Source organism: Pholcus phalangioides, unplaced genomic scaffold (assembly GCF_987345545.1).
Source record: "Pholcus phalangioides strain wild (caught in Gottingen) unplaced genomic scaffold, Ppha-v1.0 ptg000040l_1, whole genome shotgun sequence".
NCBI lineage: Eukaryota > Metazoa > Arthropoda > Arachnida > Araneae > Pholcidae > Pholcus > Pholcus phalangioides.
The window spans coordinates 3,892,713-3,918,802 of NW_028301626.1; the positions used below are offsets into that span (position 1 = coordinate 3,892,713).

Here is a 26,090-nt window from a genome sequence, read left to right on the forward strand (position 1 = left end):
TTGCAAACGCATTTAATCGTAAGTTCGTACCCATCCATACATTCCTAATAGTATTCAATTCGGGACTTATCGATGGCCAGTCTAAAACCCATACATTTTCGTGTTCAAAGAGCTTTCTTTTGTGGTAGCATACCTTTAAATAGGCTCGTTATAATGTTGAAATGTCAAGTTTGGTCCTCCTTAAATCTTCTCCAATCAGCAACAAATTGTTCTTGAGGATCTCCTTTAAGCATCAGGGTTTTGACGACCGATTTCACAAGTTAAGGAAGCCTGATCATTGGAAGCAAATGCTGCTCATAACATTATCGAAGCTCCACTCTTACTGTCTGCTGGAAACATCGGTCTGGAACATGTGTAAGTTCCATTTTTTTTGCACCGCTAAATATGACACCTACCAATATGTGACCACTAAATATGATAAATAAGCTATTTGTCTCCATAAAACATGATTTTGTGCTCATTTCAGTCTCTCTTCTTCCAGCAATAGGCCTACAACGATACAATTATTCAATCATTACACTTCACTCATAGTTAGAAAAACCGATGACAGCACTACACATATACTTATATAACAAGCACTATAGACAAACAAACTTCTTTTCGGATTCAATACACATACACGCGCATTCCAACATGTATCAATTCGTTAGAAATTCCGCAGACGAATGTGGACGCGTGGTTCAGTTGTAGTAATCTCTCTTCTCCACCTCTCTTCGGTGCTTCCTTGTGACAGGCCGATTTCCTAACCACTCATTTATGAATCAGATCCTCTGATTTGTCTATGAACTAATAATACGATTAACCCAAAAGGTTAGGCAATCAAACCCAAAAGGTAATCCATTTCTATGAACTAATACTTGTTAAAAATGTTCACTTCAGGATCTTTCGTAATCTCATGCAAGGTCATTCTTTTGCGTGGAAGCCAATCTTCCAACTGTATTGTTTTCGCGTAAACTTGTACTGCGTTGCCTGCCATTACCAGGTTTTGCCTTTGGGGACACGTTGGGTCAATACACGTCAGCCACTTCATTTCGACCTGCTCAAAGCAATAACCACATCTTTCACTGCCTTTCTTTTGGTTTCAAATGAAGTAAAACTTGCAAAATATGCGACGTGACATCGGCAATTTTTTTTTTTCAAAATTAGAACCAATATCCGATAGCTTTCCACTTCGAGACGCAATATTCGAAATTCGCATATAATCGAATGATTTCCAAAAATTTTGAGTTTAAAAAACTCCAGAACAGTGACCGAAGTTTAAGGTAAGTTTTTCACATTTTGATCACGAGCAAAAAAAAAAAAAAAATAAATAAAAATTATAATAATAACCCAAAAATGAAATCAGAATTTCAAATGCTATCCATGGTGCAGTTAAAAATCTGTAGTGTTTAAACTTATGAGGCGGACTGTACGTCTGAGTAATGTCAGTTTATTTATTACCACCCTGTATTTATTTTTATCATTTTAGCATTCGTTTTTTTTAATATAATTCCACAATTGGGCAGTGGACCCTCAGTGAAAAAGCCATGGGCCCCTGGGTTGTCCACGCTGCCTCGATTGGGTACCACCGCATCAGGAATACCCACAATTCAACCGTTCAGGGCAAAATACTATAAATATATATTTTTTACAATAAATTCTGTTTTTCCGAAAATAAAACTAAATGCATTTAATCTAAATTTGTGTGATGCAATGATAACGTAGGTGAGAATATAATATTTCATTTCAACGGCTTCTAAATCAACGAGGAAGTTTTTATAATTTAAAAATATAGCACGTAATATTATTATTTTTTCAATTATATTTAATTCCGGAGTATTAAAACTTATATTGAACCGAGTCTAACTGTCAATTACCTCGCATATTTTTTTTTTTTTTTATCTTGAGCCATTTCTAGTTTTCGCTAATAATTATTTAATCAAGAGCGGTAATGCGGCGTAAGGCACAAAAAAAAAGGAAAAAAGATCTTTAGATCTTTAATTTGTTAGATACACACACGCACACGACAGAACTCGAATGAACAGGTCTTTTCAAATTAAATAATGAAATTTGTTTAAAATAAATGAGGAAAAATAAGTTTTTAGTCGTTTTTAATTGAGTTAAGACCCTTCTGAGACCTTGGAGCTTGACATTAAAACTCGAGTTTTATTCGTTGTCTTAAATCACTTCCACAAACATTCGAGAGATTAACCAAATGATAGTCTTACGCAGAGTTTTACAGGAAAAAGAAATGATTTGGTACATCTTATTATTATTCTCCGTTTGCGATTGGAGTTTTGATATTTGCTTCAACTAATATTTGGTTTTCAATTTCCTAAATAGAAAGAATACTTCTGTAATTTTTCCCTAAATCAAATTCTTATTGTTTTTCTTTTAATGTATGGGGGCTTCGCGCTATTCAACCGTTTCACCAATATACAGTTGAATCCGGACTATTCAGCCTAATGTGACGGAAGGGCTGGCCGGATAACAGAAAAGCCGTCGTATAGTCCGGAGTCCATATATGCTCACTTCCTACCCCCCCCCCCTTTCCATACCTTCAAAAACCACCATTTTAATACAAAAAACTTATATTCATATGTTGTGACCTCTTGGTGCAGTTCGGTACTTTCTACCTAAATACAAATATGATGTAAATGGTTCGTATTTATGATTTTCAATGTCATTTTTGTCCTTAAATAATCATTATCTTATGTAAAAATGAAAAATAACACATTCCTCTGTAAATCTCGCCAAATTGGAAACAAACTTGGTGGAGTTTGGCGACAGCTGCGGTGATTTGCGACGTCATGGTGCCAAGAGACTAGGCCGGATAGTCGAGATTCTACTGTAGATTGGTTGATATATTTTAGTTTACTTTTCAGCTGTTGTTTTTTTTTAAAGTTTTGTGCATTTTGGAACCTTTCCGTGAAGACTGTCGCTCCTGAGTATGGTATGTTATTTGTTGCGCGGAATGTTATGCGTATGTTATTTGTTACCGAAACACATTTATATTCGGAAAGAATTCACTTTACATTGTGAATGTTACTGCCGTACTCCGAAATTTGGCCAATTCGCGAAATGACCAATTTCGTTGAATACTGACCCCCCGGCCATTGTCAGAATTTCGGGCTTTAGCCAGCCAGTTTGCGAAATGGCCGGAAATCCCTTGCCACTACTAAATCACACGCGCACCTCGTACACATTCCTCTACGGAATTTATAACGAACTGGTACATGAGGGAATGTGCATGTAGGCCTTAGTGTTGTGAAACTAGTGCGAAGTATGTTTCTGTGAAATGCTTGTTATGCGTACGGCTGTCATCTGCCATCAATGTTTCTAACTATGAATCAAATGTAGTGAGAGAGATTGAATAACTGTACCATGTACTTTCCATGAAGACATATCCTAACTATATTAAAATGACAGGTCAAATAATGAGAAAGGAAGAACTTTGCACCGAAATATATCGATACTAGGTAAGTGAAAATTTACCTAGTATCGATAAGAGCAGCTAGCGCACCAAACACATTTTTAGTGAAAAATAAGGTACAAAAGAAAAATTCCCAGAAGCTGAGTTTTCAAATTAAAGAGATCAGTAAACTTTTTTTTTGACTGAATAACAAATGATATTGGGTTTCATTTACCTCAGGGTAGGATTTCTGTGACTTTGCATATTTCGTCATTTTTACCGGATGGAGCATATTTTCAAGATTTTCAGTAATTTTAGGGCCATTTTTTCCATGATATTTAGAATTTTAGGCATATTTTCATATTTTGGGGCATTATTTTGCATATTTCAGCATAACAATGAAGAGGGATTTTTCCCCAAGCTTCATTTTCCCGCAATTGTTGAGTTTACTGAACTTTGACATCGTTTTTTGGCAATGATTGGCAATTTTAGCAACTGTTGGTTAATAATGCCAAAGGTATACTTGATTTGCGTACCTTCCGCTACATTTTTGACTAAGATTGGCGATTTACTTTAATTTTCCATATTTTTCTCGAGGAAATATGTTCACACTAATTAAAAGAATTTAATTAGGTTTTTACGGAATATTTTAAGTTTTTTAGGGCATAAATGAATTTTTTACGGTGCATAATCTGTCAGTTTTTAGGTCTTAAAACTTCAGTCCTAACTATCAGTATGTATTCGAATGAAATGTTTCGACATTGGAGGGACGTTAAATACACTGCTGGCCACCCAAATTGCAACACCAAGAAAGACAAGAGATATCGCAACAATATTTATTTTGTAGATAACATGTTGACCAAGCATCAAATGATTAAATTTATAGACTTCTGTGAAGTGGGGTTCCTGCCAAAATCAGTAGCCAGAGTAGCCGCCATTGTTGGAGATCACCGCTGCCACACGCCTCGGCATTGATTCAAAGAGACTTTGGATGTGTTCTTGGGGTACAGCAGACCAAGCAGCTTCCACGCGTTGCCAAAGTTGATCTGGTGTGGCAGCTGGGGATGTAATCTGGGTCAATCGTTGAGCAACCATGGACCACATGTTTTCTATCGGCGAAAGATCCGGAGAGCGAGCTGGCCAGGGAAGCAATTCAATCTGGCGATTGACGAAGAACCTTTGGAAAATGCGTGCCACGTGTGGTCGCGCATTATCTTGTTGAAATATGGCTGTGGGCAAGCCCTGAAGGTAAGGAAGGACAACTGGCTCCAACACCTCGGAGATATAGCGCTGGCTTTTTAAAGTACCGGCAATGCGTACTAGAGGAGTGCGAGAGTGATATCCAATACCGCCCCATACCATAATACCCGGTGCAGGACCAGTGTGGCGGTGCATAACGCCGCTGTTCAGCATCCTCTCCCCACGGTGTCTCCAGACTCGAATCCGACCATCGTGGTGTTGCAGACAGAAGCGTGACTCGTCAGTAAAGACAATTTCATTCCATTGTGCCGTCCACATCCTTCTTTCATCGCACCATTGGCGGCGGAGACGTCTGTGGTTCTGCGTCAAGGGTAGACGAAGCAATGGACGTCTTGCGGACAGACCACTCTGCTGTAAACGGCGTCGAATGGTACGCGCAGACACTGGATGATGCGGTACAGACTGAATGTGCTGTGCTATGGTTCGTGTGTGGCTGAGCGATCCGTCACTGCCATACGCACAATACGCCTGTCATCACGTGAAGTGGTGCACTGAGGTGGATGCGATCGAACACGTCGGTCCGTCGTACCCTCCTGCATCCAACGATCACATATCCGCATTACAGTTGTTTGGTTTCGTCCAACACGACTACTGATTTCCCTGAAAGATAATCCACAATCTCGGTAGGCCACTATCCTTCCTCTGTCGAACTCGGATACTTGATCAAAAGATGATCGCTGTTTTCTACGAGGCATAATTGATCGTTTTTTTGAAAAAACCACAAGAAAAACACAATTGCCGTACTTCAAATCGTCCAAATCTCCAAGCCTTAAATAGCGCTTTGAAGTGGCGCCACAGGCGCGCGTGATGTACGTCTGCGCTGAAATTCTAATCATTTGCATATCTCACCTCCGCTAATGCATGTTGTAAATTTCATATTATTTGCGTGCTTCCTTCAGGGTGTTACATTTACGGTGGCCAACAGAACCACTTCGCTAACAAGTGAATTGGCAAGATATCCGGACGCTCTATATTTGACGAACCGGCAATAAATATAACGTTGTACCCTAACCTAACCGCACGTTGGAAAAAGGGAAGGAAAAAACAGAAATATAAAAAAGTAAGAGGTGGTATAAAAGATATTTAAGGTGATATAAGAATGTAGTGCAAAGTTATATTTCTTTTCGCCCTCACCCTACCTGTTCTCTTTCACTCTTATAAGAAAGACACATCATATGTGAGGGAAAAAAATCATTATCGGGGTATACAAAAAAAACAAAATTGTAAGGTTGCCAACAAAGCTTCGGGTTGATCAGTAGAGAGGAAAGAAAACGGAGTAAACTTGTTTGAGCTCATTTTACTGGCGTTTGGACGCGATATTACGTCCTTTGGTCGTAAAGTGGTTAAAAACTTGAACCCATTAAAAATTTTGAATAAAAATATGAGATGAGGCAAAAATTTAAATATATATAGGCCTATATACCTAATTTACAGGATATTTAAGAGATAATGGAAAAAAAGCAACAGTTGATGCCTGTTTTTGTATCCGAGTGTAACGGGATCACAAAAGTTCCCTCTACTTTGAAGAAAAAAACCCGAAAGAAACCAAGCTACTCAAATTAAGACCATATCTAATGAATTCCCAGTGCATTAAAGAACATCTTCTTACCCAAAAGTTCTTTTCACTGAATAAATATTAAAAAAAATGAACGAAATAAAAAAAAACCTCTAAAAAGATTATAAAACGACCATAAAAAGTCCAGAGAGAGAGCAAGTAAGAAAAAAAAAATTAGAGGGGAGAGAATATTAATTTAATTATCGCAATAAAAAAGTTAATTTGCCCTTAGTCTCTTCTTTTTACGTTAAAAGCAGTAAAAAATTATTTAAACCTTTTTTTTTTGTTCACCCCCCTCCTCTCAACCATTTCTCCTCACCACCAACCACTTAAGAATTTTAACACCGTCTTCAAGGAGGAATTTCTTCTTTTTTTTTTCCATTTTTAGTCATTTTTTTTTTATTATTATTTAACTTAACGATATGTATTTTTTTTTTTTTTTTAGCGTGTGTGTGAGAGAGAGCGTTAACGATAAAAAATTGAACACTTTAACGAACCACAATGAGGTTCTTTTAAAAACTGAAATAGCTCCCACTGGATTTTGAGGTTAAGTTCTTCTAATTTTTTTTTTTCATTATTATCCTGGTTTTTTTTCCGGATTTTTTCCTCTCTTGGTAAAGAATAAATTTTTTTTTTTTTTACTGTTAAAAAAAAGGATAAGGAATGAAAAAAAAAACAACAAACCGCCGCGCTGTGGGATCCGGAGCCGTTTTTAATGAATTCGGAATTGTTGCGTTTAAAGAGACGTTGTGTGTGTGTGTGTGTGTGCGTCCCTTATTCCCAACAGATGTATCATTGCTTTTTGAGTATGTGAATGTTAATGGACTGAGCACTTTTTTTTTCATTATTATTATTCAACCCCCAACCCCTTGTCATACGAAACCATCATTTTTTTTGTTTTTTTTTTACTCTCTATTCGTTAGACCGTATTGTAATTTCACTTGATTAAAAACGATACATTTTTTCTGCAATAATTGCAATATTATAGCTGCTTTGTTAATTAACTGCTCATTTTTTTTTCTTTATTTTTGTTTTTTCACTATCAGTGGTGAGTTAGCCGATAGGGGATGCATTGGGGGTGTGTGTGTGGAAATATTTGTCTTCTGCAACGAATATTAATTTACAGTGTATCGAGATTAAAAATTTCGCGGCGTTATTTTCAATAATAATCAATGTAATTAATCAGCTGGATATTTCTGTTGTTGTATTTCTTGTTGAAGATTGGATTGCGTATAATTAAATTACAAAATAGTTTCCGAGAGTATAATTTCCCCTATAAAATATGTACAGTATTGCCAAGGCTTATAACCGAGTAGTAACTTTTTGGTGCGCCAAATATGAATGTAGTTTAACGTGAATGTGTTATAGGATAAGATGATAGAATAGGCAATGGGATATTTTGCGACAAGCAACTCACTACGTTATGAATTTTTATGTTATATGGGGATGGGTTCTGGTGTAAAAATATCTGCTGCCACCTATAAAATAAAGATAAAACTATTTGTTATAATATTGTCAAGTGGATTGGCTGTTGATTTTAAACCAGTTTGCAGCATACAAATGAATGGACTTTTTCTTGTCTTTGGGCGAAACAGCTGCCATGGATATGTTGAAAAAACAAAAGGTATTTTTTGTAAATACCTCTCGCGCGCGCGGTAGAAATTCATTTTTCCATGTTGTTATAAAAGACTTCGATAAAAAACGATACTTCGATTTCGGATATTCAAGACTCGCTGAAAAACCTGAGATTTCACGGTTTTCAAACATCTCAGCTCAAAAATGGATGAAAAAATTAGCAAAAAGAATTCCAGTTTGGAAAAATATAATTGTGCCCAACGAGCTCCACAAAGCCAAAAATATTTGAGCTCACGCACCTTAGTTTTATGAAAATATCGGTGGGAAAAATGCTCAATCGCATCAAAATTGTTCAGTGTTGTCGGTGCAGGGCTTCGGCCGTGTAGTAATCAAAATCAAGGACGATTATGGATGTGTTGTCAGCCAATATTGTCAGCCTACACCTATCGCATCGTTGTGACGTTTGAATTCCAACACAATTCTGAGAAGAAAAGCTGCAACCGAAGAAAGCACGCGGGCTGCAAAACTGACTGACTTCCGAGAATTTCGAGCTCCCAGAGTCCAACAGCCAGCAACTAACTGCCATCGAGCCATCATCCCCGTCAGAGCAAAGCCGTACCATTGTATAGAACTTTCGTCTAGCAGCTAAGGCACCATGTTCGTATGACATATTATTTTCCTGTATCTTTAGACATATATATGTCTAAGGATGGTGAAAACGACACACAACACTCTCCTCAATCTCTACAAACATTTTGTCAAGATTTTTTTGGCACGACCCTGAATTGCTATTGCGATTCTTGTTTTCGATGTTTCCTATGTTTTGACTACACACTACATTACACTAAACAGTACTCCCCTGCTCCATCCCCATAAGAATATAAACTGTCTAAGCCTATTTTCTGACAGCTTGATTGACGCTTGTGCAGAGTGAAGTGGCAATAGCGTATATTGCCTAAGGCTGATCGTCCACTCCAAGCGATTAAAAGCGATAATCAAGTCACGTGCAGTCGTCTGTGTCCGTAAAACTGATCCCATTGCACAGAAAATATGAGAGAACTTCTCATAAAAGAAAACATCATCGCACTGCAAATGATCTTGAGCGAGTGACAGAAACAGATGAGCGTAGAAACCCTCCATATTGGGATTTTACGCGTCTTGCCGTTTTCTGCGCAAGTGCAGTTCGGTTGTTGACTTTTGTTTTCCCCTCAACTATCACAGGTTTTTTTTCTCTCCCCCCCCCACCTCCTTTCTCGCCTGAACATGGAAGCTGGAAGTTTTATAATTGCTGTTCACGGGTTGTGATGGCGAGTAGTAATCGCATTACTTATTTAACCACAACCGAAAGCCTTCTCCGCGTTTGTGTCAGATCTCTCATTGTGTATGGAATTAATAAACACTAGTCCCCTGGATTCATTTCCCGAAAACCTTAGTTTTTCAAGCTTATTGATTAAGATACTCGTTTGCATGGAGTGCAGCCGCGAACTGAGTGGCGTGTGAGGGTCGCTTCCAGTGGACGACGTCAGACGCCTCTAGTCGTCGGACTGAATGTTGGCTGTAGTCGCTTGTTTGTTTGGCGTGTTTTTCTTTCCAGTGGACGATCAACCTAAACCTTTAGGGGTAATGTTTAAAAAAATCGTCTTTGTTGTCTTTCTTGTTCCATAAAGCATTTTATACGATAGCCAGGGTACGCTCTTGCTCGGATACAACGATAAAACTCGAAACGAATAGTTATGTAGTTCATTGGCACCCGTGATCCCTTTTCCACGGTATGATTTGCATATGAATTCCGAAAAGGAGGGAAAAAAATGTGAATCACAATCTCTGCATCAGAATTGAAATTAGGGAGAAATCTGGAATTTTTAACGATACACAAAAATTTTGTAATTAGTAGAAATGACGAATTCAAGCAGCGAAGCCAACAAACGACGCGAAATCGTTATTGGAATCTACATTCTCCGGCAGACCACCTCCTCCTCCCGCTCCTCTTGTCGTTTTTCCCGATCCTGCCACCATTCGTGAATCTCGAGGCCAGCAATTAAAAACCAGTTCTTCCAGTCCAGATGAGAGCTCCCACTAATCACTTCAAGTGGAGTAATTTCAACTTCAACCATCGAAGACATCGACAGAGTCGGACCCCCCCCCCCCCCCCACCACCATCAGCACCGCCACGATGCAACCAAACCAACTTGCAGCCACCACGCAACCGACTTCACAGATCCTTCTTTCTCTCTCCCCCTACAGAGAACTGAAAATTTTTAAAACTTTGAGGGAAGAGGAGCAGAAAATAAGCACAAAATATATAGCAAAGCAATTCAACCGCTCGAAACGGAGAAATTTAAAATGTGCCACTTCACCCTCTCCCTCGTGATCTCTCTCTCTCTCTCTCGGCCAAGTCACCCACACACGTTTCCCAATCACATCCCTCCACACAAGAAAACACTGTCCCATTCCTCGCCGACCGACCCTCCACTTAACCCGTTCGCTACCAAAAGCTAATTGAAAAGGCCAAGGCATAAGTCGAACTTAAGCGCAACGAATCAATCTCTTGTTTACTATGGTAAACTGCGAGGAGTGGGAGGGAGAAGGGGTAAAGGAAAGAAATACGGGAAGGGGGCGATGGTTACAAATTTCAGAAAAATATTTTCCTATAACTACCGCCGCCGCCACTTGCAACCGAGAACCCAGTACGTATAAGCAAATTGCTGGGAAATAGAAACAGGAGAAGGACGGAAGGAGAGAGAGAGAGAGAGCACCAACAAATCCCGAAGCTTTGCTCCAACGAACTTAATTTAGTTTTTAATCGCTGTTTAATTAAAAGTGGCGAACTAAAATTGAAAAGCGCATACTGAGAGCGAGAAAGAGAGAGAGAGCGAGAGAGAGAGAGAGTCGTGGAAGAGACACTAAAAGAGGAAAATTAGTTTCGGCTCAAGCAAGTTTTAAAACCTTTTGCTCGTCGCAAATTCGAAGAAGCACCTTTTCCTTTGCCCTTCTTCTTGTTCTTCTTATTCTGCTGCTGCTGCTCCTTAACTGTGTGACGTCTTTTCTGATGCCGAGAGAGAGAGAGAAAACTTTTGCGTTTCTCTCTTCGACTTTGAAAACTTTGAAAAATTTTCTTTTCTCCCGGATGAATTTGCCGCGCAAAAGATTTTCGAGTAGTGGTAAGAGTTAGAGAGTTAAAGATTTCAACTCCCTTTCTCTATCTACCTCACTCACACAAGAGCCCCATTTCCAAGAAACCAATGGGGAGATATCTCAGCGCCGGGCATGAAATTATTAAATCATGCAATAGTGGGGAGAGAGACCAGTTTCTTAAATTTTCTGTCTAATTTTTTCTCTTTTATCTCGATCTTTCACTCTTTCTCTCATACCTAGGATCCCCAAGTGAGTGCCCGTACTTATATAAATGCACGCACCTCGTTGGAAAATCTCTCTCTCTACTCCGGTATATATACCCAACGTCGTCTCTCTCTCTCTCTCGGTACATCCGAAAGTTAGGTACCAATTTTCACCTTAACCCCCTCCCTTTCATTCATCCAAATACACAGTTGAAGACAAGGCCATCGTTGAAGCGTATGCCTTTCTTGCACATCGCTCCCTTCTTCCACCTGAGCCGCTTAGGTCTCTCTCTCTCTCTCGCACTCACAGCCTAGTTATAAATGCATAAGTCCACCAACAGAATAATAAGCGGAGTTAATTTAAACAATGTAATCACATTTAGGTTAATTGAGTTTGGTGGCGTAATTGAATTTATGCTGATTTGCTGCAATTCGGGTTATCTACTTCGCTTGCGCCATTTCCCTTGTGAATTTCAACGCACCAATAACTGTGCAAAAATGGTGCGAGAGGCAGCAGTGCTCTCTCTCTCTCTCTCTTACTCTGTCTCACTGTTCTCCGCTGGAGTGGAAATTCAGAAATCGCCAGAAATCCACCCTTCACCTTCCTCGCGAAAAGCTACGTTCAAAAAGCTCTTCCCCCACCCCAACAAAATATCAGTAATATCGGTTTTTGAGTTGATTCCAGCTAAATTCCTTTTCCCCCATACTAAAACAATAGAAACGTCGGAATCAGTTTTCGTTGATATCTCCCCGACACCCACCATCTCCTTCCGATTTAGCCCATTTTCCTTTTGCTCGCTTTCTGCCGCATTAGCTCCACCAAATAATATCCACGCTCTCTTACAATTATTTTTTTTTAATTATTCCGATTATAATTATTGTGAATGCCTCCTCTCCGATCGCTTTTAATAATTCAGGGGGGGGGGGGGAGAGAGAAAAGGTTCTTTAAAATGTAAATGCCTTTAAACGTTTTGTTTTGAACTGTTCGGCATTGAATGAATATGCATCGCTGACGGTAAGTATAAGAGAGATTGTGTGTGTCCACGCACGAGCCTCTCCTCCCTTCTCTCCCGGTTTATCGGGAAAATTTCCGGTTTTTTCCCGTTTTTCCTTGTTGTTGCTGCTCTTCTCCTCGATCAGCCCATTTACCCTTCTCTCTCTCTATCTTTGGGAAAACGACATTTTAAATAGCACAGACTAAGCAATTGTAACGCCTATCTAATTGTAAGAGAGAGACGAGAGACGTTCTCTCTCTTCTTGGAAGCACTTTCCTCCCTTCTCCCGGGACAAAGCCAAGATCCGGGACGAAAAGGAAGAAATAAAAAAAAAGGGGGAGAAGAAAACAAGATTCGTCGTATAATTTGTCTCTCCCTCTCTTCGCGATATATTTAATTTATATTTATAAACGAGGGTACTACCCCCTCCCTCCCTCCCTCCCTCGCGAAATCTTAAAAGATGGCGGCTAGGGAATATCAACTTGGCGAGAAAATTGTTGAAGATCATAATTAAATTAGAATTGATATAGCAATTTCAATAAACTTCCGAGAAATACCTGCCTTTTTTTTTATTATTATCATCATCATCCTGTCTCTGTTGCTGTATCATCATTTCTATCTATAATATGTGTATCTATGCACTCGACGTCTTTCCATTCATTTCAAATGTGAGAGCCAACGTCTGAATTTTCGATACGATCATTTCCCAAAACCGAAGATGATGATGCACAATAGCTTGGGAACCAACAAACTTATGCATATATATATGTATCTATTCAAGCACATTTACTCCTAAAAAGGAGATGTGTACACACGCATCTAGAAAATATTCTCGTAGACAGGTAGTTGAGTCACAAGGGACGTGCTCATGGTACAGACACTCGGCATTCGTCAAGGAAACTTTCGAGAATGAATGCTAAATGCGTTCTTTTTCTTTTATTAAAAAAGAGGGAAAAAGTGATAATAGTCGATCATCTTATTATGGCCTATCATTACATCATCATCGTCGAGATCCATCATTCAATGGTAAATGATGAGGAAAGAGGATTTTTGGGGGAATTTCCCTAAGGGACGAGCCGTTTTAATTTAGAACTGCCTTCGAAAGAGGGAAGAGTCGATAAACATTTAGTTTTATACACACTTTTAATCACCGATTTCCACTCGGAAATAAGTGGGAGATTCTTTGACGGAGAACTTCAAAATCTCGCCATTCTCGTTTGTGTTATTCTCGGTGGAAAATTCAAAAGTAAGAACACCCTGAAGAGAATTAATTATGTTGCTCCTTCTCTCGAAGATTCGTCCATGGAGTCCCAATAGTCACCTTTTTCCTTGGTTTATACCGTATTATGACGAATCTTCGAGGAATAAATAAGAAAAGTATTTTTCCGCATCCATTCGGTTTCATATAAGAAGCAAGAGAAACGCTTAAAGCAACGTAGGATTGGTCTGCGAAATTGCTTCAACTATTTAAGGTGCTAGAATGCTGAATTCAACATAAATCAGGCGGGCTTATTATTAGACAATTAAAATAAATAGATAAATAAAAAATAGATTCACTAATTTGTTTATTATCTTGATCTATCTATTTGTTTATTTATCTATTTCGATCTCATTGTCTCGGGAAGACTTTTCATTCCTTAGACAATGAGGTAAAAATGCGCTTGAGACAGTCTGAAGCCACTTCGACTTTATGGGCTCTCCAAGATACACAGGGAGAATACGCCGTTGCGTCCCAATGGCAATGCAATAGGAGCAGTCACTCACGCTGTTGCAAAACATCTAGCTACTCTACTTCAAACCTATGAGAGTAACACTTCGTTGCACATCAGAAATTCATCACACTTCATCCAGAAAATAGAGGACCTTTAATTATCTCCATCAACCCGTATGGTCAGGTCTGATGTGATATCGTTCACGAAAGTCCCCTCTCGAGGACATCATCTCACAAATTAACGCCATGTTTCCAAAAGATATAGCGAACCTGTTTCGTCACTGCCTCACGTCATCCTACTTCATCTGGAATGGTAGCTTCTACGAACAACTTGACGGTGTAGCAATGGGCAGCCTCCCTCCCAGCCTGGTGGTGGGCTAATTTATTCATGAAAATATTTGAAGCTGAAGCCTTGCGGTCTGCCCCACTAAGTCTCATGGTATGGCTCCGTTACGTAGACGATACGTTCGTGTTATGGCAGCACGGGGACCTCGAACTTCAAAGATTCCTGGAACATCGAAACAATATTCACCCAGTTATCAAATTCGCAATGGAGACGGAGAAAAATGCACAGCTGGCGTTTCTGAATTGAACAGAACTGATGACAACCACTTAGGGTACAGTGTTTTTAGGAAACCTACTCATACATACCGGTACCTCCACAAAAACTCCAATCACCATCCGAGACAGAAGAGAGGAGTGCTAATGACACTGGTGAACCGTGTTAACCACATCTGTGATCCGCAACATCTAGACATAGAACTCCAAAGCCAACGTTTATACGATAAAGAGAGATTCAAAGAGTCACTCGACTCTCATGAACAACAACAACATTAACGAAGAAAATCAGGAACTCCAATCCGAAGCATATTCACCATACAACCGGAAAGTCGCCGATCGAATCGGGAGAGTTTTGGACAAGTTTAACATCAACCCCATTTTCAAAACCACTAGAAACAGCACAGTCGCTACGCTGAGCAAAAGATTCGAGAGACCCACTTTACATGGCAGGTGTTTACCTGGTTCCGTACTCGTGTGGAAAAGTATTGCTACGAGAATAAAGGAACACACCAGAGGAGCTGCGGCCTAGGAAAATAAAGTTCAGCCATTGCAGAACATATGTGGGAAATCGGTCACAAAATTAAATTTGTAAATACCGCGGTGATATCGCCCGAGGTGCATTACCATGCTTGCCTTCATAGAGAGGCCATGTCATAGAGGCCAATTATTCAAGCAGCGCAACATAAATCGAAAGGAGGAGACGATGAAGGAGCATCCCACTTGGGTCTCCTTACTTCAGCGGCGCAGAGAGCCGAGATGTGCCCTCGACGAGAGCCAGAGAAGAAGTGATCTCGGCAGCCCATCGCAACTAGACACTGCGCTGCCAATCAGAGCACGACAAATCCACACTGCCGCCGGTCAAGCCTAAGAAGTGTATGTAAAGAACACGTCCGTTTAACCTCAGAAGATGCCTGCAACATGTCAAGCAGAAAACGCCTTATACCATAGCCTACCAACAGCCCGGAAACCGGTTGTAAGTCATTGGAAGACGGCCACGAAAGCCTCAGATAATACTCTTCGATTGAGGGTGATGCCTCAAGTCCCTTGCCGCAAACGCTGGTCAACAGCCATTTTGTATCTGGCACGTGTGTGTATATACACTTATTCTTATCTATTTCTTTGTTTAGAATCCGAATCTGCTTTTTGCAAATGAGCTGGCATGTAAGGTATTCATTTATATAATTTATAGTTTTTAGTATTTTTTCAAGGTTTTTGTGTTGTTTTGCGTTTTTTATTTTCTGCCGCAGATCGGAATATATATTCATTAAATTAAATCTGTAATTATTCTGAACTATTAAACACACTAAACAGCTAGTCTAATTTGGAAAGCACTGAATTACACATATCCGAGGAAAATGAATCAGAATGTGTTCGACCCCGATTATGACCTCACCTTATAGAAGGATAGAAGGACTTTAATGATTCGTAGAAGAGTTGATCAACTTTGCCCAAGAATATTAAGAAGACGCCAACGAATAAGGCAAATACACGAAAATAAAAAGCCCTAATGCATTTCAACACCAATGGGTGCCGTCTTCAGAGGAAAAAAAATTTAACCACTAGTCACGCTGACCGAGTTTCCCACTTGGGTTGAATACCAAATCTTAACAGTTCTTCATCCAGTTCCGCAGTTGACGTTTGGTAATTTTCAGAAACTTCGAGAGGATGTTCATGAAACAAAGTGGCCGATAGTTCATTTTTTAGTGAAATCTCCTAAGAAATATTTTTGTAAAATCATTATTTTCATTATGTAGAAATAAGTTTCTCTTTTATTTTTCGAGAATAATTTCCGTCGTTCAAGAAATGATAAAATTCTTTTCGCGCGTGACTTCAGCATAATTCCAAGGATTTATGCATAACTAATCTCCTAAAAAAACAACACTAGCAACATTAAACTGGGAATTCAAAATTCATTCTTTTCTTTCTTGTGTCATATTTGAATATCATAAAACTTGTGGATCTAGTTTTCTAGAAGTACGTGTTCTACCGAAATCTTTTTCTGAAATTTTTAAACAATTTTTATCGACTGCCGCTGCTGGAGTGTATTCGGAGTTGAATCAGAATAGAATAGAATTTTATTTTCTGGTCAGAAAAATCAATTTGAAAATCTTTTAATATTGTAAAAGGTGTTTTATAAAAGATGGCCAAGAACTCTAAGCGGAAGTCCTCTGAAAGAAAAATTGTCTGTATAGAGAGCAGTTGGAATTTCAACACGGGATACGTCCATAATTACAAAAATAGCATCTATTACTTTCATTTCGAATATGAAAAATAGGTGCCAGGCAGAGGTGTCGACAATGAAGAAAACATTGAGAGGGCTTAAAGTTGTCAGATGTCCTGTTTATACGGAACTTGAGTCCTTAATTAAAAGTGAGGAGTGTTGCGTTGCATTATATCTCGTAACTGGGAAGGGGGTGAGGGGCTCAAACACCCTCAGCCCCACGGTTTCGGCAGCTATAGTGTTACCCTCATCAGAACACGAAACACGCATAACTGACATTATACATACTCTAGGATCAGGCATATTCACACACAAATGCGTTAGAAATTCCTCAGGGGGAATATCGGGAGGTGCGTTTGGTAGGAGTAGCAAAATTGCGTCGAAGGTGATCATAGGTGGATGCAGGAGGGGGCGGGCTATAACAACCCCCGTTTAGCAGAAAATTTTATTAATGACATAAGTGAAAGGATGTAGGTGGACATTCAACGCCCCCACCCTCAACTCACAAAATGCACCCCCGGGGGTTCAGCTCCCCCCCCCCTCCCCCGCACCTCGTATGAGGAATCTGTAAAACAGGAGTTGTGTACGAGTCGTGAAGTAAAACATTGAAAAGAAAAGCCACTTCCACTACCTTCCATAAGTTTATTAACAACGTGAAGTAGTGATACATATATAGTAGGGAGTATATGAGAGTTTTTTGGATTTAGAGGTTTTTAACGCAAGCCTGAAGAACATTCCGACGCCTCAGTTAAAAGAAAAAAAGCAACAACTCGAAATTGTACGCTCAGAGAAATCTGCATTTTAGATTTACTTTGTACAGAACTTGTATGGGAATATCTCATCTCAGATTTCATTTCACAGTAGGGACCGTATGAACATAGTTGAGAGTTGTTGCTATCTTGCAATATGAAGAGGTACGAGCAGGGAATTTTTTTCCCCCTGAATATTCTGAGGGAAAATGGACTACTTACTGACGTCACAAGCAGACTGCAGAGACCTTTTATCTCTAGGAGGTGCCGCTTAAATCGAATATTACGTTTCGCAAGTCAACTGTTAATGCACATGAACCATTATACACATAATGTTTTTATTGAATTTGGAATTAATAGAAAATATGTTACTAGATTAAGATAACATTTGAGAGTAGGTACTAGCGTCTAAGTATCCAAGTTGTCTTCAGTAAGTACATTCAATTATTTGTTGTAGTTCTCTGTTCAGCCAACAGAGAGCGCTAACTTTCCTGATGAAAGTAAAAAATCTTGGTATTGTGATCATTGTAACTTTACATATAATTTAAATTTCATTTATATGTCTGATTTATTCGAGAAGCTTTATTAATATTTATCTTCCATGAGTTTTCAATATGCAAACTATACGAACGTTGTTGTAAAATGGCAATTTATTTGCTCCCAGCATAATCGGATATCCCCGCTTAATCGAATATTGTACGCTAGAACCGCTGATATGCGATTAAGCAGGGCTGACCGCATGTGTAGCATCTAGCATCGTAGAATATATTTTTTCATAATGGAATTCGGAGAGGAAAATATAAGTTCCGGAAGGGAGAGCTTTTGAAAGGAAAAAAAGTCGATTCTCCATTTTTCTACGATTCAAACCAGGTGTACTTAATTTCTGCTAGCCAGGGCCGCACCTAGATACGTTCCTAGAAGGACAACCAAGTCCCCGTGTAATGTAGAAGGAGCAGTTAAAGGATCATTTCGGCTCCTCCTCTAGTCTAGCTCCCGGAGCACCATAACCTCCAGTTCTCCCTCACTGGTCAACTTTTAACTTGCAAATGCGTATCAGATACTCAATAAACAAACTGTTTCGTTTTATAAATGGTTAAAACTGCTGGCGAAACAGTGATGATGAAGTAGGACCCATGTTGGAAACCTCGGCGACCCATAGGTTAAAAAATGTCTGACTCAATCAACACGGAACTGTGATCTGATTATTGTTAGTCAATCGTTATCCACGTCCTCGAGACCACGTGAAATACGCACGTGAATCCAGGGGAATCAAAATAATAATGGGAAAAAGATCACCATTGTCCCGTAAAATACGGGACAAACCTACGAAATTACTCACTTCGTCTCTCTCTCTTCCCGGATTCGGACCTGGTGAAATTTTTATCATTTCATCAATTTAGAAAACAGTTTTCGATTATTTTAGTTTTTTTGAAAATTTGAAATCGGTAAAGAATTATGCAAATTAGTATCTCATAATAACAGGGGCTCAGTATGAGTTATGAAAAAAATAGTGCGTGTGTGTGTGACTGTTTTCTTTCACAAATATCCAAATGTTTTATAGTCTCTCCATCTAGGGGCAATTTTTGGAAACTATAGGAAGACTAGCTAGAGTTCGTGCTGCCATCTTTTATAGAAACTCAGAACGTCAGAAGTATTTAGTTTGATAAGATGTTACAAAAGATGAAAAATTTATTTATTATTAGTCGAATACCGTTATAGCGTAAATCTCGTTTTAACTAAAACTTTTCTAATCCCCCAGATAAGTTTAAATATGTGCAATGCAAAAACTTGGAATTCCTTTATAACGAAAAAACTTCGTTATAACGAAGTAATATCTCCGGTGTCTTGGAGGTCGTTATAACGGGATTCAACTGTATTTTTAAATGCTATATTTTCCTTCAACATTAGTTATAAGAGGACAAAAAATGTCCTATTATCATCGAAGAGCCAGAGCGGCTCTTGCCAAAATTTTCAGGCGTCATACGGCCTTTTCTTTCAACACATTCTCCATCGACAAACTTATTTTGTCATACGTCCTACATCACTTTACCTAGTTCCTGCCTTAAAATGTATGCTAAAAAAACCTAATACTATTCCTCTTGAAAATTTTTAAAACGTGGCACTCCGAAGTTTTACCAAACCCCCGGGGTTCATCAGGAATAGACATATACGAAGAGATATACCAAGATTGAAGTAATCGTCGATTATGCCAAAAAACGCTCTCCAGAAACTGCTTTGATTTTCTATACAGTTCTGACTACGAACATCTCCGAGAAATCTCCAATTATAGTAGCACTGATACTTTTAGACTTAAGGAGTCTAAAAATTTTCTAGAGATGTCCAGACTCAATGTTCCGGGTCTCTTGACATCTACTTGTATTACACGCTAATTTCTCCTTTCTGGTACTGTCAGAATTGATACACTGCAAATGCGATTATAAGTACATCATGGCTACTCATATTCAGTGTTTTAATTAAGCAGGTGCAACAGGTGCACCCGCACAAGAGGGGGGGGGGGACGAGAATGGGTCATTCTGGGCCCAAGAATGGGGCAGAAGGGACCTAAATGCCAATTCTTGCACAGCGAACAGGAATGGCCAGTTAAGGCACTGCTCATACTACATTATCTATTTAACCTCAAATATAAAATTTAATACTCATCATATTTGTCAGCACTTTATTTACATATCTTCATCATCATAATCGTACAGCATTGAATCTCCAGCATCTTACTCATCTTGTGGTAACTTTATCATCATTTACTCACATACCAACTTACCTGTCACATATTATTAGTTAGCATCAATTATATATGATGCCAACTCTCGGGGTAAAAGCTGTACGTCCAGCCACATTCCCATTCTAAAAATTTCACCATCTTAGATATGGTGCGATATGACTCTTAAATATAAATACAAAGCCACAGCAGGCAAAGTATCCACCGAGGTGGCTGAAAATTTTCATCATCTCCGTGCTTTTTGTATTTTTTGAAATATATGAGATCCATATTTCTTACGGGCATCTTCTTTTCAGCCAACCTCGCAGAGAATTTTGCTTGTTTATAATCGGACGGACGCTTATGCCGGCCCTGGGAAGGGAATTTTTTTTTAGTATTAATTAGTTTTTGTGTTAGTGGATTGTTTATTTTATATTTGTTGATGAATTTTGTTGCAACAAATTTTTTGAGGTGGATGGTGAAAACATTAGTAATTTCATTGTTGGGATATCATTCTTATTCTGTTTGAATTTTGAACCTTTTAGACTTGTCAGAGAAGCCATTGAAGAGGAAAGCTGATGAAGAAGAGGATCTAGTGTCATCTACGACCGGAAACTTTGGCCCATCTAAAAGGTACTAGACGATGTTCAATAGAGTGATGTTTCCAATGTTAATTAAGAACCAATACAGAACAGACCGAGCAGGACCAGGCTCTGTCACTTACGTGATTTTAGCTCATTGTCCCGGAGGGCGCGGTCTTGCCGAAGAAAACTCTGGAAGACACGGAGGGAGATCACCCCTCCCCCTTTTTTTTGTAGAGTACAGTATATATTCGATAAGAAGAATCAATACAGTGGAATCTCCCTCTAACGAATACCTCCCGTTAACGGACACTTTCTGATCCCCGGTCTCGTGGAATAGCGCTTTAATGTATTTCGCTTCCCCTATAGCAGACACTCTCGATAGCGGACAGTTAAAACAGGCAAACTGCAATATTTTTCCAAACGCTAATTTATTAATTTTTGGTCAAAAACCGAGAATTTATCATATTGTTCTGGATAAATTTGATCTAGTTTTTGCTAGAGAATATTGTCAAGCACATGAGGATGCGAGGCCTAAGCACTGAGCAAAATTGTGAACAATTTTCGCTTTTAAGCAAAAAGGGACTTCGCTTCTGAGGAAGAGAGAGAGAGAGGCGCTTTTTTCTCTTCCTCAGAAAAGACACCCTCCGTAAGATCTTGCTGCTGCGGGCCATGGAGGTCCATCAGTTTGTGTACAGTCATCTTCTGGCCAAGTAGAATTTATAAAGAAAAAAAAAACTCCAAGTGCTTTTACGCGGGGTTGCAATGCGACATCTAGTTTCATATCGTAACCAGTCAAGCCCGTACACGCGTGCTTTGTTTTTTTCGAGTAATTCACGCTGACTGGAGACTGTAGGGGAGAATATTACCCACAATTCCACAGTACGCGTGTGGAGGAAAGCGAAAAACCATCAGCTCAGTTGTGATAACGTGACAATAAGTGAACAAAGTGCGAAATCCTTTGCTCGTAATGTGAATCATCGCTCGTTAACCGAACCGCTCGTAAACAGAAGTTTCACTGTATCATTTGTCCATAACTCTTCTATTTTATTACCAAATTAGTCGTATAGATGGCGGCAGTTGTCCACTAAATGGGTGGTTTGCATTGATGGCAATTTCTTTATATGAGCAACCGTAAATGTGTCTTCCCTGTTAGGTGTTTCAGTAAGAAGAAAAGACAACTTCCAGGCAAACAACGTTTGTATTTTATTTGCAGTAAAAAAAAGTTGTTCTAAACGCTTAAAAATATAAGATATGTTAATCCCTTTCTTGATTAACATTTTCCTACTTACAAATTCGAAATGAACAAAAGAAATGCTGTAAAAAAATGTGACGTATTTTGGATTGATTTCGATTAAAAAGAAATGAAATTCGTAATGGGGGGGTTCTCCTATAAAACCCGTGCTGCCCTCTTCCAATTTGTTACGACATTTACTGTTTCGGTTAGTTTTTTTTCCTGAAGCTAGATGGCAGTACACGGATTGCCAGCTTTATTTTTAAAGAGAATAGGGAAGTCCAATATTCTTACAATTATTCTATTTTTTGATGAACAAATAATGTATCAAATTCATGTGATATTTGATTGCTACAATTGCAATAAGGCACGTATACATTAGCGTGCGGATCATGTAATGAAAGCATTTTCGCAATTGGTTGCTCAGTAATTTGTACGGTGTTGTGAACAATTCTTGAGCTGTTTTCACACACACACCCTGGACCCACCCGGAATCTGTTTTTTCAACGAACACAAACCAAGCTTGTGTTGTACCCTTGGAGCGGATCAGAACCGCTGTAGGGAGGGGGTCGTGCGTTTGCAATGTGTGCAGCGCTAGTGTCATAGGCGAAGATAGATTTGAAAGTCTGGGAATCACGATGATGTGATTTCAATTCATATATATATATATATATATATGCATATATACATTAGATCAGTCGACTTCACCTTTGACGTTGGGGGGGGGGGGGCAATGCCCTCACTCCCACGTATCTCCGCTCACGCCTAGTGTATACGCGCCTATACAGAAATAGTGCGTATTATGTCTTCATTATAACTTTTTTCCCCGACGTTCTCGAATATAGTTATACGACGGATGCCAGTCCTACAGTATCTGTACAGCCGACTGAACTTGTTTACACCAAATTTTGGCATCCACTTGAACTCACATCTTGTGTTGATTAAATATTTCCGATTAGTGTCTCTCGCTTGTGTAGGGTTTTGTGAATAGCACATTCAAAACTATAATCAAAAATAGCTTATTTTGTATTGCCAATTATTTGTTTCATTAATTAATTGATTTAATTTAATGTCAGCGCAAAGACGCAATTGAATATCAGTTTAAAAAATGTTTAATTATGTTTGAAGAATGATAATTAACACATTTCAAATACCTAAAACTTGATTAAAAGTTAATTATTGTGGCACGCAATGTTAACGTGTTACTTCAGGGTGGGCAAAAAGTCCGTAGAAACTTTAAAAACTCATAAAAACCTGAAAAATAACCAAAATAAAAAACGGTTTGCAGGATTCGCATCGCTAGGTCACGGGTATTTTTTTAAGATGGGGAAGAATAATTCAAAAACAGCCGATAGGTGGCGCTGGCGTACACAAGTATATTTTAAAAAAAAACTATATGCAAATGGCGAACAGAGTGCTTCAAATAGAAGATTCAACCAAGTAGATCTCAATCACAGCCTATGGTGGTTGAATGCAATTGGAAAGAAAGCCGGTGGAGAATCATTGGAAAAACAAATTCTGCATTGTCTGCTGTGTCATAAAATTAGCCACTTTTCCAATCCCAAGCAGCGCCGGGTATTATAGCTAGTAGTAACACTATAAAGGCAAATGGAGTTTTCTGCAGAAAAAATGAATTTGTTTTTATTTTTGATAGTAACTTATCAATTTCAAAAAAAAAAAAGTTGTTATGTTTATCAAACTATATTTTCAGGAAAACCTACGATTCCACCAGTTATCAACGAGAAAACATTTCGCAGGATTTAGACACAACAATTATTGATCTTGAATTGGAAGAGGCTGGTGTGGAAAAGGTAAATTTGAAGTCGAGATTAAACGCGTCCGTATTTCGTGACTGCCATACGGACTAACGAAAGACTCGTTAAGTTTCAGTGATTTCGTGGATAATCCACATTTTTTTTAATGTTATCGATACGAAAGAGCAAATTGCGCTAATTAAGCTGAAGAGCCAAAAAAACTGGTACAGGCATGCGTATGCAAATAAAGAGATATGGAACCAATCAGAGTACAGCGCTGCGATCGGCTACGCCTATATAACACAACAAGTGTCTGGCATAGTTGTTAGGTCGGTTACTGCAGCTACAATGGCAGGTTATCGAGATTTAAGTGAGTTTGAACGTGGTGTTATAGTCGGCGCACGAGAGATGGGACATAACATCTCCGAGGTAGCGATGAAATTTGGATTTTCACGTACGAACATTTCACGAGTGTACCGTGAATATCGGGAATCCGGTAAAAAATAAAATCTACGACACCGCTGCGGCTGGAAAAATATAATGCAAGAACGGGATTGACGAGAATCATTAAACGTGACAGACGTGCAACCCTTTCGCAAATTGCTGCAGATTTAAATGCTGGGCCATCAACAAGTGTCAGCGTGCGAACCATTCAACGAAACATCATCGATATGGTCTTTCGGAGCCGAAGGCCCACTCGTGTACCCTTGATGACTGCACGACACAAAGCTTTACGCCTCGCCTGGGCCCAACAACACCGACATTGGACTGTTGAGGTGAGGACTGGAAACACGTTGCCTGGTCTGACGAGTCTCGGTTCCAATTGCTTCGAGCTGATGGACGGGTATGGAGACAACCTCAAGAATCCATGGACCCTACATGTCAACAGGGGACTGTTCAAGCTGGTGGAGGCTCTGTGATGGTATGGGGCGTGTGCAGTTGGCGTGATATGGGACCCCTGATACGTCTAGATACGACTCTGACAGGTGACAGGTACGTAAGCATCCTGTCTGATCACCTGCACCCATTCATGTACATTGTGCATTCCGACGGACTTGGACAATTTCAGCAGAACAATGCGACACCACACACGTCCAGAATTGCTACAAAGTGGCTCCAGGAACACTCTTCTGACTTTAGACACTTCCGCTGGCCACCTAAATCCCCAGACATGAACATTATTGAACATATCTGGGATGCCTTGCAACGTGCTGTTCAGAAGAGATCTCCACCCCGTCTTACTCCTACGGTGTGTCGTGTTGCCACACTTCTGCGGCCTCGCGGGGGCCCTACACGATATTAGGCAGGTTTACCAGTTTTTTTGGCTCTTCAGTGTAGATTGAATAACATTACTATATGTTTGTGTATATATATATGTTGCTGACAAAGCCCGAAATCGGCTAATCTGTGACGCTGCCAATGTCCGATAACAAAAGACATAATTCGGGATCATCTTCAAGTTGGTGCATTTTTTCGTGATAATTATGTCCACGTTAGTTGTTGGCAACCCAACAAACCGCAGTCACGATGCGCGGTTATAATTTTTTTCCCTCTCAAATTTCACTGCCTTTTTCTCTCGTAACATAGAGCAGCTGCTATATCTATATAGACATGTATCACACGTTGGCGATTAAAAAACAATTGATTTGGCTCCTACCAGGCCGTCTTACATCAGCGCATTAAGCTCTGGCCATTAATCTCCGGCCACTTCGCGAAATGACCGGCCAAAGTCTGAATCATTTCTGCAATTCGGACTCTGGCCCAAAGCTCTTGGCGACTTCGCAAATTGGCCTCTGTTCGGGCTTTGGCAGTAACATATATATATATATATATATATATTATATGTATGTGTATTATTTAGGAAATACCATTGGTCGAAAGTATCCAGAAGCCTGTTGGAGAACTCTTGGAGCTGGAGATGAGGGCTCGGGCCATCCGGTCATTTCTCAAGGCCAAAGGATTTTCTTCGTCCGAAGATGAAGAAGACGAAACTCGAGGAACGACCAAACCTGATAATGAAAAGTCTTAAATGAATATTATATGATTTACAAATTGTTTTGTCTTAAATTCAGTTTCCGATACAAAACATGTGGACTCTTCAATTAAAATAGTAGATACGCTATAATGAATCATAAGGTCAATCATTTGTAATGTTTGAATAAGATTTCAGTAGTTAAATCAATAAAACCGTGATAAATATGCTAAAGCGACTAAGTGAATATCTGCATTTAAGGATAAACTCGGAAAAAAAATGTGTGAATACATTGTTTATTCCGAAAATTACTGAATAAACAACATTTGTTTGGTTGTTTTTATTGTCAAATTTTGTTTCCAAGTCATCGTATAAGAAGCGGCTCGCTTCAGTGTTGAACATTGTCAGTGTCATCATCATCAAGGGTTAAATAATAAGGGACAGCCTTAGAACTATCAAGGATTCCGCGAGAAACTT

General features: G+C 39.3%; 1 protein-coding gene and 1 long non-coding RNA gene across 2 annotated transcripts in view; one reads left to right on the forward strand and one right to left on the reverse strand.

The window, feature by feature from the left end:
• The window catches only part of LOC149065279 (uncharacterized), a 174,723-nt gene extending 149,133 nt beyond the window's left edge, over positions 1–25,590 (reverse strand). Inside the window, exon 1 of the long non-coding RNA XR_016195653.1 lies at positions 25,510–25,590. This is a non-coding gene — a long non-coding RNA (uncharacterized LOC149065279). The remainder of the gene's footprint in view (positions 1–25,509) is intronic.
• Positions 1–25,950, forward strand: part of LOC149065278 (caspase activity and apoptosis inhibitor 1-like) — a 277,778-nt gene extending 251,828 nt beyond the window's left edge. Inside the window, exons 8-10 of the mRNA XM_089254133.1 lie at positions 20,618–20,705; positions 23,599–23,698; positions 25,503–25,950. Coding sequence (XP_089110259.1) covers positions 20,618–20,705; positions 23,599–23,698; positions 25,503–25,670 — 356 coding nt within the window. The 3' untranslated portion in view covers positions 25,671–25,950. The remainder of the gene's footprint in view (positions 1–20,617; positions 20,706–23,598; positions 23,699–25,502) is intronic.
• The last annotated feature ends 140 nt before the right edge of the window (positions 25,951–26,090 follow it).